The following is a 17,141-nucleotide window of genomic DNA, read 5'->3' on the forward strand; positions in this document are numbered from 1 at the left end:
TTCGCTTCTTGAAGATATGCTGTTTTGAAAAGTCGTCGATTCTAGACCTCATTAGCTCAGGGTGAAATTTTTCCCCTGACACAGGGGTCACCAATCTTTCGGACCTCAGGAACCACTAAATTCATAATTTTAAATCTGATATGAATTAGTGACGGGATGGGGTCCTTCAGGCACGTAGCTTGGCCGCCTGTTAGCGGAGAGAAGCACCCAGGGTCAACCCTAGCTTTGCTGTCCATTGCAGCTAGGAATATCAAATATGGCCAAGAATGAATGTTTCTCTTGTAGCCAGCCCGGGTGCTAAATCGCCCCCCTGAAAACTCTGTCTTTTGAGGAGACTGGCTGAAGTTACGCCCCCTGCTCACTGAGGTGCCCGGATTCCCAGGGAGGGAGGGAGGGAGGGAGGAAGGGCTGGAGCTACTAAACAGGCAGCCAAGCTAAGTGCCTGAAGGACCCCATCCCGTCAGCGAGCGGGAGTAATTGCTTTGGTGGGCTGTAACCGGCCCAGGGGCTGTAGTTTGAGGATCCCTGGTTTAGTCCAATATAAAAAATGCCAAAAATGCCAAGATTTTTCTGTGGGCCACCAAAATGTTCTTGTGGGCCACCACTTGGTGACCGCTGCTCTAAACCACCACTTGGAGAAAACCGAACTGACCTTTAACAACAGAGATGGCGATTGTCTGTACACTCGATTACTCCTGTTGCTTGTGGTCACAATCGGTCAGGCTGTTGTAAACATCCCATTTATCTCCATTCCCTCTTAAGTTTCCATGTCACCCTTTTGTTAGCAAATAAATATAAAGGAAAGCTTTCATGCCAGAGACAGAATATGTATGCAACCGTAAAGTGTTTATTTGGTTAGTTCATTAACCATCTTGAAGACAGTTCAGTTTTGGTCTGCATCCTTCTATAAAAGAGTTCAAGTTTTCAAGAAACCTCCAATACATACAGCAAAGTAAAATGACAGCACACATTTCAGACCAAAATACAAGACTTTGCCTTATGTTTTATAAAACCCGGTCAATTCAAACTACATTAAAAGAAAAACAACGGTAACAGACCTTTCAGTTATCCTTAATACAGTATTTTGCACAGAGTGTGCACGGTGGCTATAAAGCCCGTAGTAGAGCACAATCCATGTGCTTTAAATTAAAACAAACACAAACACCCTTTTATGTACCCAACATTATACTGAACATGTAAACTTCAAAGGGACACCAATGAGAGAGAGAGAGAGAGAGAGAGAGAGAGAGAGAGAGAGAGAGAGAGAGAGAAAATGAGAGGAGATTTTAAACTGCCTGTATGCAACGTTAGCAGACAGGCAAGGCTTAAGGCATGTGAAATTATCCGAAAGCATTATAAAGTCACGTAAAGTGGTCTGACAGTTGAAGGCTCCAATTTGGACAGAGATATTCTACGCTCTTCTACTAGTGAAGACAGACTCCAATCTCTGGAGTGAGATTACACTGGAGAGGATAGGAAGAGTAGAGATGCCAGTGGTAGGTATCTAAAACCGAAACTTCTTCTCTTTAGCAATTCTCACAATGGGGAGATTTCAATGTGGTTACAGTATGGAATTTCTCACTCCCACTCCAAATTCTTGGACCAGTTCGCTTATCCATTTGTTTTGCAACTTCGTTTTTTAAAAATGAAATGAAATGAAAGCATATATGCGTGGCTGAAGAGAGTCTATCTTTACTCTGCGAAGTGGAAAGATAGTATCAGGCCATTTCCTCTGTGCTGTCAATCATGCAATTGACAGCCCTGAAGATTTATCGCTGTCTACATGTCCATAGCTTTGGCCATTGCTTGCCCAATGAATAAATAAATAAAAGCTCAACGGGATTTCTCAAGAGTTTCCCCCCCCCCCTTTTAAATTAACAACCACTATTAAACACTTGGGGAAAAAACACAAAGAGCACTGAAGACAACAACTTAACACATATTAATATCATTTGTTTTATTGCAAAGCCCAGTTTTCACTCCTCCATCACAAAGTGCTATTCAAATTGCACTTCTTTTTTTTCTTCAAATACAACCACAGAACTTAGCATGCAGGGCAATCAAACAAGCTCCTTAACTGTTCCTACAATCAAAATCTATGCAGACTAGGAAGAGATCTGGGGTCCCTTAAAGCTAGAACACAGAAAAACAAGTCTACTGCACATCAAATATCGAATTTGTTCAAATGCCATAAAGGGGGGACGAGAGAGAGAGACCTCTGTTTCAAGAGACACTTAAAGTGCAAAGGATAAACAATAAATAGAAAAAGGAAACAACATTGCAGCTTTCTACCAACAGGTTTGATGAAATGTTTTTTTCCCCCCACATGGTTTTTGTGTACAGATGTTTCCCAAGTCCAGCACTAGGTAGAATCTTGGGTACCTTTAATTTAAAAATGAAAGACTGAAAAATTTGGGGGAAGCTTCAACCTGAATCTTAGGAAAGTCAAAATGGACAGGTTATACTTTCCACTTCAGGATTCGCTTCGAGTAAGGCAATTTCCTGCTGGCATGGTTGCTTGGACAACATCTGTTTGATGTTATAAATGGGCTTAAAAGGATGGAGACGGATCGGTTTATTTCATTTATTTGATTTTGGAGGCTGCCCGCTTCCACCCCACCATATAACACAAGTGGATAAAAATTAATCCCCTCCTCCACAATGACAAAACAGTACATGTTGAGCTCTCTTAAGGTTAAAATATGACATCTGAACAAATCCGGTTGACCGAGTTTATAATGCAAAAGCAATTTTGGAGGTCTAGTTAGTACCACTTAGCATGTCCCATATGTTTTACAGAAAACTGTGAATATAAAGGTATTTTATTATTGGCAATCTACAGGCCTTAGTATTGTGAACTCATGGCGCTGCGTAAGCAATTTTAGGTAAATTTGCATGGTGTGTTTTAAAGTCACGTTTCGATCTGATTTCCATGCTAATCTTCTGATTATCTGGATTCCAATTTCAATAGACCTAGTGGAATTCACAAGCTCATTGAAACTGGGCACAAATCAACAGATATGTACAGTGCACATGGGATTTTCTTTTTAACACTTAGTGTACTATTTCAGTTTCTGATTCCCATGTTATTAATGACTCTGGATATTTCATGTTAACCCTTAAGGTAACAATTAGAACAACATATACTACTACTGCTGCTGCTGCTACTTCACGAACGAGAGAAATAAGTCTTCTGGAATTCAGCAGTTCAACTGTAAAACTTCCAATGGGTGGGAAGTGTATTTTCCCGTGAAGTTGAGTCAGAGATCGAATGGTTAACGATTGTTTTCTTTTTTAGATGGCTAGGCTATGAATCTCTCTTTCCCAATGGGAAAAGCATCTCACGTTAGCTGTTCGCTTTGGAGAGAAGTCTGATGCTATTAACTCTCCAGAACAGATGAGTAAAGGGCTTGACCCCAACAGACAGAGATCTAGACAAAGCGTACAGTGTTGGAAAATAGTTGTTTTTTTCCTCTCTTTTTTGCCCATTATACCTGCATGAGTCTAGCCAAAGAGCATTATTGTTTTTTTGAAAAACACCCATATAAAGTACAAAACCCTCTGCGATTTCACTGCTTACACCACGCTAATCGATGTTCTGTGCTTCCTTTAGAAAGGCCCCTTGGAGAAAAGTATAAAAATTGTATGCTTCTTTAAATAAAAGTGTGATTCTATTAATAAAATACTGTGGCTATGTTGGAAGTATAAGAAACGTCTCATTATACCTCAACAAGTCGATACAATGCTTAAAATCTAGCCCTGAATTCATTAAATTAAATTAAATGTTTAATTTAAAAAAAAAGCACAAGTTTATCCGGCGCCTTCCTAAAGATGGCTGTGAACACAATTAAAATCAGATGTGTTTGAGCCCTGTTAAAAGCAGTATAGCTTTTAACCTTGTTTGAAAACAGCATCCTTCCATTTATTTGGACAAATCACAGGTGCGTACACATTACTCCAGATGTCTTCTTTTTTATTTAAGAAAGAATTAAATGAATTTCACTGTTGCTTCGTGGGAAAAAAACAGTTAACATGACCAACAGCGTGGAAAACTGACCCAAAAATGTTATGGTGCAAGCAAGACCAGAACTTTTTGCACGCAGAGAAAAGTAGCTAGAAGCTGCCTCTCCCCTGCCTTTAAACCTTTTAGCTCATAATGGCTCTTCAAACTTGGCAACTCTTAAGACTTGTGGACTTCAGCTCCCAGAATTCAAGGCTGGCTGAGGAGTTCTGGGAATTGAAGTCTTAAAAGTTGCCAAGTTTGGAGACTTCTGGCCTAAATAAATAAAAATTAAGTCCCTTTGAAGACTGGGTGTTTTGATCAGATGCTGGAGTTTGACAACAGACAGCAAGAAATAAACGGAAGGATGGAAGCACCACTGGCTGCTTTCGTCTATGCATAGAGAGTTGGTCAATTAGCGCAAGGGGTCAAGAGAAGGTCCAGGGATTCTGGCCTCTCCCTTACGTAGACCTTTCCCCAAACTGCACCCTGTCTGTCCATGGTTGCATAGTTGTGGAGGCAAACACGAGTTCGCCCAGGAAGCTGCAAAAAGGCATCCATCAACTGACTCACTTCTTTGTTGCAGAAGAAATATTCTTGCAATCGTTTTTGCCTGTAGCGGATTCTGATAAAAATGGGGGCGGGGGGCGGGGGGGGAAATAGGGTGAGGGGTGGGGCTATTGATTTGAAGTTGCCATGAAGCCTACGACTACACACACACACACACACACACACACACACCGGGGTAGAACTCAGAATTGAGCAATTAGGAATCTGAAAACGTGCTGATGAAAAGGAAGGGAAGAGGGAGGGAATGAGAGGTCGCTCAACAGACAAAAGGCAACCACTTTTGATGGCCTTTCTGACAGCAGGCCAACTGGGAGCCCAGATCTAAAGGATAAATACAGGTAGTACTCAACGTATTCACTTAATGACCATTCGAAGTTAGGAGGGTGCTGAAAAGTGTGGCTTATGGCTGGCCCTCACCGTCACGTGATCAAAATTTGGGGCACTTGGCAACCAGCGTGTCCTGGGTGTGTGTGGACTGTGGAGGATGCCCCCATGTCTCCATTTTACACCCTTCCTAGGGGGCAGAGGGGGCCTTCCGACAAGCAAAGTCAAGGGGGGGGGGGGAAGCCAGATTTGTTCAACGACGACATGAATCACTTAACAACCATGGTCAGGGCACCTGGCATCAAGCAGAACAAAAGACAAAGTAATTATACTCAACGCAAAGTTTAGCTTTGCATTTATGCTGATTATTCCTCTTTAATCTGCATGCTATTTTTTTTTAAACCTTTTTTTTTTTTTTTTGCCAGAGTTAACTATTCAAATTCAAGGAAAAGAAATTTACGGCCCATTGATATTGTTTTCAACTACGGTTCAATCTATGTCCTCAGGCTTCCAGCACAGTTACAGCAACATTAGTAATATTGCAAGTGGTAGACCGATACCTATTGTACTTTATAGCTTGTAAATATTTAAAAGCAAAACATTTTCTCAAGAGTGGGCGGTGAACCTTTAGTGAGAACATAAAAATAGAAGCTATGTTTTACATTTATAATCTATCAGTTTCAAATCTACTGATCCTGTAATGGAATGATTTTCTTTCTCTAAGAAGGTTTTATATGTTAAAGACTGCAGGACAGGATTAGCATCCAGCTGACCAGGGACAAATTAAAATAAGAGCCAAATGTCAAATGTCTTGTTTTCCTACTTTCTTTACAAACTTTTTACTGCATTTGATTAGTTAGTAGGCAATCCCCTCCGACCTAATAGGCAGCAGGTGGCAATGATAAATATGGACATGTTAAGGATTAAAAATAATTTCTAATACGTTTAATTAATCTGATTATATTCAGCTCAATGAAGACTTTTTAAAATCTCCGTTCACTTGGGGAACCCCCTTTTTTATTCAAGTCATATTAGGCACTTGGGTGGTTTAGTTAATTCTAGCTGTTCAATACTTATTTTCTTTATCATACAGTAAGTGACTAGACTTAGAACAAAAAAAACAATCCACCTAACCTCAAACAAATTTCAAACTTATTCCATAGTAGCAGAACTTGGTAGCTCATAGATCCTTGATGGCGAAGCTATGGCATGCGTGCTCCCAAGTGGCGCCCGAAGCCACATCCCTTCGTGTGCATGGCGGTGGCGAAAACCGGCCTGCGGACGCACGCCGGCAAGCTGATCGTTGGGCATGGATGCCATCACGGTCACAGACTGTTTCAAGGAGCTGAAATTATGAAGAACCCAAATCCAGGTGGGGCATTAGAAATAAACAGTGAATGATGGCTACTAAAATGCATCCTTCGGCAACAACAAAAGACCGCAGCATGAAGTTGGCTCTGTCCGTTTCACATTCAGAATACAGTACATATGTTCCTGACCTTAAATGAGAACAGAATTCAAATACATTCAGATTTTGAAGCAGAATGACAGGACAAACTAAAGGAGGTCAACAGATGTGCCTTGAAAGCTATCCTTCCACAGCTAAGGATAGTGTTGCAAGCCTATACAAAGAGTGCCGCAGAAACATCGGAAAAATGCAGTTTTAGCCGTAAACCTTTGAAAGTGTGGTGAAAAACGGAGAAAGGGAAGCTAGTAAAAGATACACGCGGGTTATAACATATAGTAGCAACCGCGTCTGATCTACGACTCTGGTGTCCTTGGACACATCCGGTATCTCAGACTGAGACTGAACCATCTATTAATCGAATAAAATAAGAATAATACAACAAGCAATGCATATTGGCAGTTGGTCATTCTGGGCTGCCGTTCTCTGCCACCATTTGTAACAGGAACTACGCCCAGTTCCTAAGAACCAAGAATTACTTGCAATGATTGCAACGATCACTCATGGCAAGTGTGGTTGTCCTGCCCTGGGCAGAGGCAATTCTGAGAGCAGGCGTGGACGCCATCTTTCCTAAGCCTTATGCCGTTTGACTTTGCCCTTAAGAGCCCTGTTGAAAATAAAAAGGGACAGTTTAAACTCATTCTTCGTTTCCAAGGACGGCACTGTTAACAACCAAAGGGACAGGACTGCCCAGGGCGTGTGGTCGTCCCAAGGCAATTCTAGACTCGGAATTAAGGCAAACGAGAAGAACGTGCGCAGCTATCGTTCAAACAGCTTTGCAGTAGAACCTTTCGGGTTGCAAAATCCCTGCACTTCGATGAGTTTAGCAGCACCGGGTGTTGAAAAAGAACCACAAATAAATTTTAAAAAATGGCCCTCGCTGCAAGTTTTTGTTCCCGCAATGCGTGAAAAAACACCAGCACTGTGATTTTGAAAACTACTGAGGTAACTGTGGAAGAGAGGAAGATGCATTAAATGAACAAATCTTCGCCTCTGCATCTAGCGATGCGGTTTTAATCGTTCGGAGCGCAAACACAATCAGGATAGGGAGGTGCTTCCCACCATCACGGAGGCTCGTTTTTTAAAAAAACGAAATTAATGTTTGACTATCGTGAACCGGACATTGAGAGCCAGGTTCAAAATGCCTCATTAACCTTTCAAAACTTTGAAAAGCAGTTTGCCAAAAGTGGGCGAGCGGTTGCTACTGGTGTGGCCAAAATATACGAATGGCAATGCACCCTGAAATAAAATATAAACAGCTGCTCTCCAAGCTACTAGTGGTAGCCTAGCACTACAGTACTTGCAAAAGTAATTGTGTGTGTGTGTGTGTCTGTACACACAGACAAAAAAGAAAAAACCACAGGACTTTCAAAGAGTAAAACTAAACACAGCAAACCATTTATAAACTTGTATTGAGGAGAAAACTTTCCTGCCTGCTTTTCTTTAATTACTTCTCCCCCAGCAGAAATGGAGATGCAGAACTGATTTGGGGAGGAGAGGGGAGGGGGAGATCTCTTCCTTTTAAATCATCATGAGAAATCTGCTAGGCAAAAGGTGAGGCAGCAGCAAGACGCAGATTGACTGATATCTAATTTGGCTGCAAGATCACAAGTCAGCAAAAGAACCCTACAGACTGATGGGAGTCCCGCCGAATCATGGCACCACTTTTCGCGATGAATGGCAATGTTAGCCAAGGCCAGCAAATGAATCAGGCTAACCAAATATATTTGTCCGACAGGATTTTCTCTATGGAAAGAGTTTTAGCTCCTAGAAAGGCACCAATTGAATTTGTTTTGGGATGCCATTTATCATTTATACGACTATCAGTCGTATTTTAACTTTTTCCCAACCAGCCCTCTGTAATCCTTAATGCAGTGCTATTATTAAGTTATTTTTCTGCAGCTTAAGCAGTGTAAATTACCTCCCATGCAAAAACTCGAAAGCTGGCTTCTAAGAGAAAAAGAAATGAAAACACCCTGTAATGGCAGATCTCCTTACTGTACCTGTTTGGTTAGCGAGGGAATTGCATTTAATATTTTGAAAGGAAATTAACTCCCAAGATCTTTGAATTCCCAAGGAAAGCAAGAAAAGATCCTTCCTAATGTCATTCGGTACGGAATCTTGTTTTATAGGTACACCTGGGCAACAATCCCTTGCAAGAATTAGGATAAAGTTTGCATGGGAAAAGAGAAGAGAGGTTTGAGTCAAAGGAATAATAATATAAAGCTAGCTTCTCCATCTCCTCTTGCTGAGGGCTTCCAATGGATGGGAGACAATTCAAAATTATTAAACTTAAAAATGGCAGATTTGAAAACACAGCATTTCCCATCCAAAAAAAGAGAAACTGCCAATAAAAAAGGAGAAAGTGAATACTGTATGGGTGAGCACCAACATTTAGCTTATTTCTGCAAACTGAGCAGGTGACACAAATGCTTCTCCTTTTCTTGTCCCTTTTATGCTTTCCAATCCATTGTTCTTATTTTGCTCCCATCGGAATGGAATCATACTGGAGGGAATCCTAAGGAAAGACAATGAATGAAGATCCCAACTGGATGATTCTCTATGTTTTGGATATTAGAAGATCAAGAGATAAGAGAGAATATTTGTGTAGCTCAGGGTGGGAAGGAGTGGTCCTTGGTGCTCTTTGAGCTTGGCTGTCTTGTTCATGGCCCAACTAAGTAACGACATCAATGCTAGTAGGGAGTGGTGGTCCCTCTCAAGGTATATTCTGGTGGCTTACCCGGTCAAGTGTTGCTGAGGGCGATCTCAGAGGTTCTTTGGTTGGGCTGTTTACTGTTGATTTATCTGGCAAGTTCCTCGACTGGGGTATTGTTTACTTCCATTGTTTAGATCAAGAGAGCCAGGGAAGCCTTGAAGAATGTCCTTTGCCTTAAATTGCCAGGTAAAGTGGCTGGGGATTGTAAGGAGGGGAAATAGCTAACTACGACAAAAAGTACCCTTATTCCACTAAGACAGAGCGACTTGAGGACAGGGGAGTCCAACCTTGGCAACTTTAAGACTCGTGGACTTCAACTCCCAGAATTTCCCGCACGAGCCTTAAAGTTGCCAAAACTGGACTCCTCTGCTGTAGAAGAAGGTGGAGGAGTGCTCCAAGGAGCAGCTTCTCAAACCTTCCAAGATACTTCTGACGTCGGGGGAAAAAAAGCAAAATTTGGGGAACAATATTCGCGGCCACGGTGAGCTAAATGTGTATCTTTTATCTAATGTGTTGACTTTTTGAAGGAAGATCCAGCTAGCGCACGGAGAACATGGTAAAAGCATGCGCTTCTGATGTGAAAACAAGCCCTCCACAATTGGATTGTGGTAGGCCTGTTAGTAGACCTACGAAGGGATGCGCAGCAGATCTTTTCTCGCAACAGAAACAAAACTTTAAAATGTGCTTAGGATTCGACTTTTAACCCCAGTTGTTACAGTCTTAGTGTTGTGTACCGATGACAGCCCTCCTGTCAAAATATGGACTTTCTAAGAGAAAGGCCCACAATCTGGAGGTCTACATTCCTCCTCCAGAGTGGGGAGGAATGGGGACTTCCACATTATGGAACCACAAGTGCTGAAACCCCCAACCTTCGAGGGCACAAAGGATGATGGGAGCTGCATTTCAGAAACATCTGGCAGCCCTGAGATGTGCTCTGAGAACATCCACCCTAAATTCCACTGGATTCGCCTTACTGTAAACATCTGGCCCAAATGATTTGCGTTGCTGGGCACACACGTACAACGGAAAACAACGCCATGGCTGGAACAGTGGCATTTCCAGAATCTGCAGTGCAAGAACATGGAATATTTCAACGGTGTGACACCCACCCACCCCCCGGGTTTTTTTTTTGCTTTTTTATAGAGCTTCATTAACAAGATAACAAAATAACGCTTAAGTAGAAAGGTAAACAGTAGTGTGACTAGCAAATTATCTGTAGTCTAATTAAATATTAATATTTATGATCAAAAAAATAAACTTATAAAACGGCAAATAAAAATAAAACCTTCACTGTAGTAGTATTAACAATATTCAGCACACGTTTCTGAGAAAGAGGTAATTTTTACGCCACCAACGTTGGATCCCCATATGATTCTCCAGACAGTGTCTGAAATGTATTAATAATTTCACCGCCCCCTCTCCCACTTTACAAGACTTTAAAAAAAAATAGTTATCTTCTGCACCTTTCATCCCTAATACAACCATTTAGGAATATATATTTTTACTCCTGGAACGTTGCAGCATTGTTTATTCATCAGGCTTATCTTGTATTTATCTTAAATTATTAAGTTATCTTGTATCACACCTCCTTGTATTATCGCTCTTCCGCCTCCCCCCACCACCACTCCCACCCTAAATATGGGCTACCTGCGCCGTTCATAATAAAGTATGGCACTTCTGAAATTCATCCTTACCCACCTCATTAACTGAGATCCGCTCCTGAAGTCCACAACCGCTTCAAGGAGAATCACAAATAATAAAGACCTACAGTATAATAATCATATTTAGTTCCCTTTTTAAACAACACAACGCTGGGCTTGGTTTTCGAGATTATAAGTCCGTTGCGCTAAAAAAAACAATTCCTAGGAATTAAAAAAGTGTGAAAGATGGCTTTATGTGTCATTCTGTCCTTCCGGGGCAAAGAATTGCAAAGAAAATGGTGAAAATAAAAGTCCACCTGCCCGTTTTCTCCTCCTCCCAGTGGATCTTTAAAAAAAAAGTCTCTTTTGGCATCACAGAAAGAGAGAGAGAGAGATTTTCATTCAGTAGATCTCCTGCCAGCTGGGCTTCCCTAGATCAGCCCAACATTGTAACTCGTAACCATTCCCCCCTCAGTGAAAACACATCCACAGGTTTTCTTTTTACACTACTGTTCTTCGTTGGATGGCCAGGGATGGCCTCGGCCACGGGGCGGAGCACGTGTAAGTAACGGGACCTCTTCCATTTTTCTACCGTGAGCCGCTCCAGAGACAGGCTGCGGCTTAAGCGTTTCGAGCAACGAAATAAAAGTTAGAACGGTTATCATACCAAAGCCGAGTATACGGTTTAAACGTCTGCTTGCAGGACGTTGGCTTCTCCGTTTTATATAAAGCGGTTATCAGTACAACGGGCGTTCCCGGGCGCGCCTCTTCCCGGCCGCTGCGTTGGGAGGACGGTCAAGGAGAAGGGACGCGGGCGCGGAGGGAGAGGAGCAGCCCCTGCTGGAGTTGGAGGCGGAAGAGTTTGCAGTTGGCGATGCGCAAAGCGGCGCATCCGGTGTGGCGAAGGTAGGATGGGAAGAGAGGTTTCGTCGGGTGCCATGTTCCAGTGCTTCTTCGGAATTCCCGCACGTAATCGTAACTGGTACCTATCGGACAGCAGGGTTAATTTTGGGAAGTCGGAAGAGCAGCTTTGAAAACGATAAAGCCAAACTAAACTCAACAGCGAGGCATGCAGTTAAAGAAGCATTTGCCATCTTTTAGAAAAGGAAGCCATAGATGTGGATAAAGATGAACAACTAATTCCCTCAGTGCTGTCTTTGGCCTAAAGATAGTTACTGGTGTAAGTAGGCTGTATTGCTATTGTCCTTTCTAATCCTTGTTCTCACCTTTCCTAATACCTTCTCCTACTGGTATCTATGATTTATCACTTCAGTTCCTTTTATTACAATCATAGACCAGAACAACAACAACAACAAAAATTCAGTAAATATACAATTAAAAATGCTAGCATAAAATAATAAATAACAACTAAAATCTATGATAAAATCCAGTCTGTCAATTATACCTGGTCTAACTATACTAAAATTACAATCCATAAAACTGTGTGTCCCGTTGTCAGTTTAATACTAAATGGGGGAAGGAATAAGGAGTGCAAAGGGTTTACCACATTTGTTGTATAAAAGAACTATGATGGATTAGATGCGTGTTTCTGATGAATTCCCAGTGCTGCTACGCAGAATCTAGCCACCTTATCACTTGTTTTGGCATCTTATGATTAATGATTGTAACTATGATCTGTGGCCTATTACTTTGTGGTCTGTATGTACACAGAGAGCTTATGCACCAGAGACAAATTCCTTGTGTGTCCAATCACACTTGGCCAATAAAGTATTCTATTTATTCATTTGTAAGATTAAAACAAACAAAAAAACCCAAACATTTCATTTGCCATAATACTGATGCGCCAGAAATAAGTAATGATGAGGAGTATGACATTTAAAAAGAAGAGCAGTTAAGGACCAAATGGACTGTTAAGATACTAGATATGTCAGACTATCTGGTACAGGCCTGCTGGTGGAAGGACCAACCTGCTGCTCTTTAAGGGCCCCGTCTGCCATGATTAGATGTGGGGATGTAAAGCCTGAAAGGAAACTTTCCCCCACTCACCACCTCAGACAAACAGCCTTAGCGCTCTGGTGCAGAGGCGCGGAAGGCAAGGGCAAGCAAAGCTCAGCAGTCCTTTGATTCTGAAGGAGAATGGTGAGAGCTCCAAGCTCCCAGCACTCACGCAGGTCAATTCATGTGGGGCGCGGCCACGTGGGCCACCAACCTCCGCTGCCACCCTCTGCTGTAATTGTGCAGCTGTGAGTAGGCAAACCTGCCAGAAGTCCGGGCAGGAAGGCTTCTAGCGGCGACCTGCAAGAGACAGGCAATCAGGCGGCTGTAGCTGCTTTTCGCGGGAAAAGTAGGTCAACAAAATGGCGGCTGGAACTTTTACCCTCTCAAAATGGCCACCGACATGTGCGATGCTCTCAAAATGGCCGCCACCACATTCGACCACCTAAAATGGCCACCCACATACACCGGAGTGCTCTGAGGCTCCGTGCCAACAGCTGGCTCACTCAGAAGCACGGTCAGCAGCAACGGACGTCTCAGCGGGGCTACAATCGCAGCGGGATCGCTGCGATCGCGCTGGCGTCGGCACTCCGACCCATGCACCTTCCCCCACAGCTGCCCGCAGCCTCGCGGCACCCGAGCAAACCCAGGACACCGGAGAGGCTGAAATTGGTGAGAACCAGGGAATTAAATTAAAGGGAGACTCGCCGAGCCTGCTCCAATAATCAGAAAGTAGAATAGAAGCTTTTTGTAGTAAATAGAAAAATAGAGAGTCCAAGCAATCAATTAGGAATGAAGAGAAACTGGAAGTGCCTCCACTGGGCTTAGCTGAATTGAAGAAAACCTGAAGATTAGTTGGCACCAGAGGCATGGCTTAAAGTTTCAATTCAATCCTGGGCAGATTGGCTGTATTTAACCCATGCTTGGACTCTCCAGAGCAGCGCCCATGAAAATTGCTTTGTCTCTTGGGAAGTGGCTGGTTTGAGAGGCATCGGAATATAGTTTCTTTGGGAAGACGCCAGTTGCATAGTCAGTAATGGAAGACTACAAGGCGCTGTTTGATGACATAATGCCTAATGATCCTGTTTATGAAGATAAAGAGAAACTCACGCTGCATAATTCAGTAGAAGCCGCATGGACTCCGGGAAAAGTTTTTAAGTGACTGTTAGCAATCTGTGCCAACCTGATGAAGAACGCCAGAAACCCTTCACCCACTGGCAGAAATGTCTGCTCTGAGAATGCAAATCGTTATGGATCATCAATTATAATGAACTTTTTTTTTTTAATGGCAGTCCAGTGGCATGTCCGGCTTCTATAATTGATACAAATGAAGAGTTTCCACTGGTTGTCTCCTTCCCCAACGATACTCAAGGAAAGAATTTGCTTGGTTTCTAAGACTCTCATGGCTTCCATCTCCACAAAGAATTCTTTTAGTGGTTGGGTTTAGCTTTTTGATAACCCAATCGTATTGCCCAAATTAAGCAGTTCTGATGTTTTACCAGAAAGGGCAGTTGGGATCAAACATTAAGATGGAAATATTTTAAACATGTCTTCATGCCCTTCTCTGCTTTAACTTTACCATAAGGTAAATTGACACACTTTCTGCCATTAGAGTCCCTTGGATTGCAAGGTGACCAAACCGATCAGTCCTAGAGGAGATCAACCCTGACTGCTCCATAGAAGGACAAAGTAGAAGAGGAAACTCAACTACTTTGGCCACTTAATGAGAAGGAAGGACTCCGTAGAGAAGAGCCTAATGCTGGGAAAGATTGAGGGCAAAAGAAGAAGGGGACGACAGAGAAGGAGGTGGCTGGATGGAGTCACCGAAGCAGTAGGCTTGAGCTTAAATGGACTCCAGAAGATGGTAGAGGACAGGAAGTCCTGGAGGAATGTTGTCCCATGGGGTCGCGATGGGTCGGACACGACTTCGCAACTAATAACAACAAATTTACATACAATGCTCTCTGTGTGTGTGTGTGTGTGTTTGTGTGTGTGTGTGTGTGTGTTATAGAAGACAGGGATGGCTGAGATGGCTGAGATGGCTGAATGAACTATAGTGGCCTGACTGTCATATCATATAAACCGTAACTGGCGTGTTACCAGGCTGCACTAAGCCAAAAACAGGTGAATGAATTTGTGGCTTACAGTAAAGTGTCAAATAAAAATATATCAACTGGGTTGTAAAGGGGGTGAATGTAGCTTTCTAAAAGACACGTAAACAGAGTAGTTGGAGGAGTAATGACATTCTTGTGGATACCCAGGATACGTTTGCAGCTGGATTGCAGAAGAGAAGCTTACGTTTTGAAACACGAAAATAATTGTTTCTCACATATCCTGCAGTTACTAAACTCAAGGTGCCAAAGCTCCTGGAAACCCTCTCCCACTTTTTAGTTCTGAATTTTAAACATGTTATACCTGTTCTAATCTGCCTGGTATCATCGTATGTCAGGGGTGTCCAAACTTGGCAACTTTAAAACTTGTGGACTTCAACTGCTAGAATTCCCCAGCCAGCTCTGCTGGCTGGGGAATTCTGGGAGTTGAAGTCCACAAGTCTTAAAGTTGCCAAGTTTGGACACCCCTGTCGTATGTATACTGTTTTTATGTGTAATTTGCAGTTGCTATAGGAGGGAGATGGGCAGTTTGTAAACATGGTAAATAAAAAAAAAAAAAAACACAAGATGACCCTTGAAAAGTTTGACAAGCCTCTCTTGTAGCAATGCGATGTTTGATTAGAAAAAAAACAACAATGACGTTACCGGTTTAGCCACTAACCTGTATCCAGATCCCCGATCACATATATGCTGGCCCCAATGGGCACAGCTCCGTACACAAACGAGGAACTGGCTGGGATGCATAAATTCTGATCACTCAGATAGATCCACCTGGATAGAGAGGCAACGTTTTAAGAGGTGAAAATATGTTCATTCATTAGTAGGGTTTAAAGAAAGATGTAAAGAGGGCCGTGAAAAAATTTACAGACCCCCCGCATCCTGGACATAAATTGTTTCAACTCCTACCCTCAAAATGACGCGATAGAGCACTACACACCAAGACAACTAGACATAGTTTTTTCCCCAAACACCATCACTCTGCTAAACAAATAATTCCCTCACCACTGTCAAACTATTCACTAAGGCTGCATTACTATTAGTCTTCTCATCATTCCTATCACCCATCTTCTCCCACTAATAACTGCAGGAGTATAACTTTGTTGCTTGTATCCTTACGATTTATATTGATATTGATTCCTGATTGCTTATTTGTACTCTATCATTAAGTGCTGTAGCTTATCTTGACGAATGTACCTTGTCTTTTTATGTACACTGAGAGCATCTGCACCAAAGACAAATTCCTTGTGTGTCCAATCACCCTTGGCCAATAAAGAATTCTATGCTATCCTATGCTATGCTATGACTATTCCACGCTATGCTATGCTTTGCTATTCTATCTCTATTCCTATTCCTATTCTATTCCTATTCTATGCTATGCTATTCTATTCCATGCTATGCTATGCTTTGCTATTCCTATTCCTATTCCTATTCCTATTCTATTCCTATTCTATTCCTATTCTATGCTATGCTATGCTATGACTATTCCATGCTATGCTATGCTTTGCTATTCTATCTCTATTCCTATTCCTATTCTATTCCTATTCTATGCTATGCTATGCTATTCTATTCCTTGCTATGCTAGTCTATTCCTATTCTATTCTATTCTAAAAAGAAATTCGCAAATGGCTCACACAGCACCCTAAAATCCTTCGAAGGGTTTTAAAACTGATGCTATGCTTCCCACCGAAGTGACTTATCCCGTGGACAAGTTGTCAAAATGTTCTTAAGTGTTCTCAAATATTCTCAAAATTCAATATCCTCCAAACCCCTGGGTGGCAAGCAAGTCATTTCACGTTGCAGAAACAGGTGGAGGTGGCTTTTATAGAATTTACAGCTGAAAGCACCAGAAATAGAGTAGACGCTTCCTGTTTGGGTCAATGCTGCACTTAAGGTTTTATTTGATAGCTGCCAACATTCATAGGCTGGGCGAATCAGTGGCAGAATTCTGTACACAGAGGGTTTGCCACTCAACTTCCTGTACCTCCCGATCGAAGTGATTTCAGGAAGCATCCCTGGAAAATATGTCTAGCTTGAATCTCAAAAGAATCGCCATCAGGTACAATAAACAGGGCTAGGGAGCAGCACGAAGGCAGTTTAATACAAGAATGCTTTGCTATTTGTTTTCATGACTTTCTTCGTTGTTATTATTTTCTTACAGCTACAGGCTTATGATCACGTCCGAGTCCAAAATTAACCTTGCTAAGCGAAGCAGTTAAGTGAGTTTTTGCTCCATTTTATGACCCCTTTTGGGCACGGTGGTTAAGTGAATCATGCGTTTATTAATCGCCAAGTGTTTAACTAAGATAACATCACTAAGTGTTGTATCTTACGATTCTTGACTAATGTATTTATCACCAAT

General features: G+C 42.2%; 1 protein-coding gene across 1 annotated transcript in view; it reads right to left on the reverse strand.

Annotated features, from left to right (window-relative positions):
* Positions 1 to 827: 827 nt before the first annotated feature.
* The window catches only part of GAN (gigaxonin), a 45,639-nt gene continuing 29,325 nt past the window's right edge, over positions 828 to 17,141 (reverse strand). Inside the window, exons 10-11 of the mRNA XM_081963064.1 lie at positions 15,444 to 15,553; positions 828 to 11,701 (exon numbers count right to left, since the gene is read on the reverse strand). Coding sequence (XP_081819190.1) covers positions 11,511 to 11,701; positions 15,444 to 15,553 — 301 coding nt within the window. The 3' untranslated portion in view covers positions 828 to 11,510. The remainder of the gene's footprint in view (positions 11,702 to 15,443; positions 15,554 to 17,141) is intronic.

Source organism: Natrix helvetica (assembly GCF_964273705.1).
Source record: "Natrix helvetica genome assembly, chromosome: 10".
In the NCBI taxonomy this organism is placed as follows: Eukaryota; Metazoa; Chordata; class Lepidosauria; order Squamata; family Natricidae; genus Natrix; species Natrix helvetica.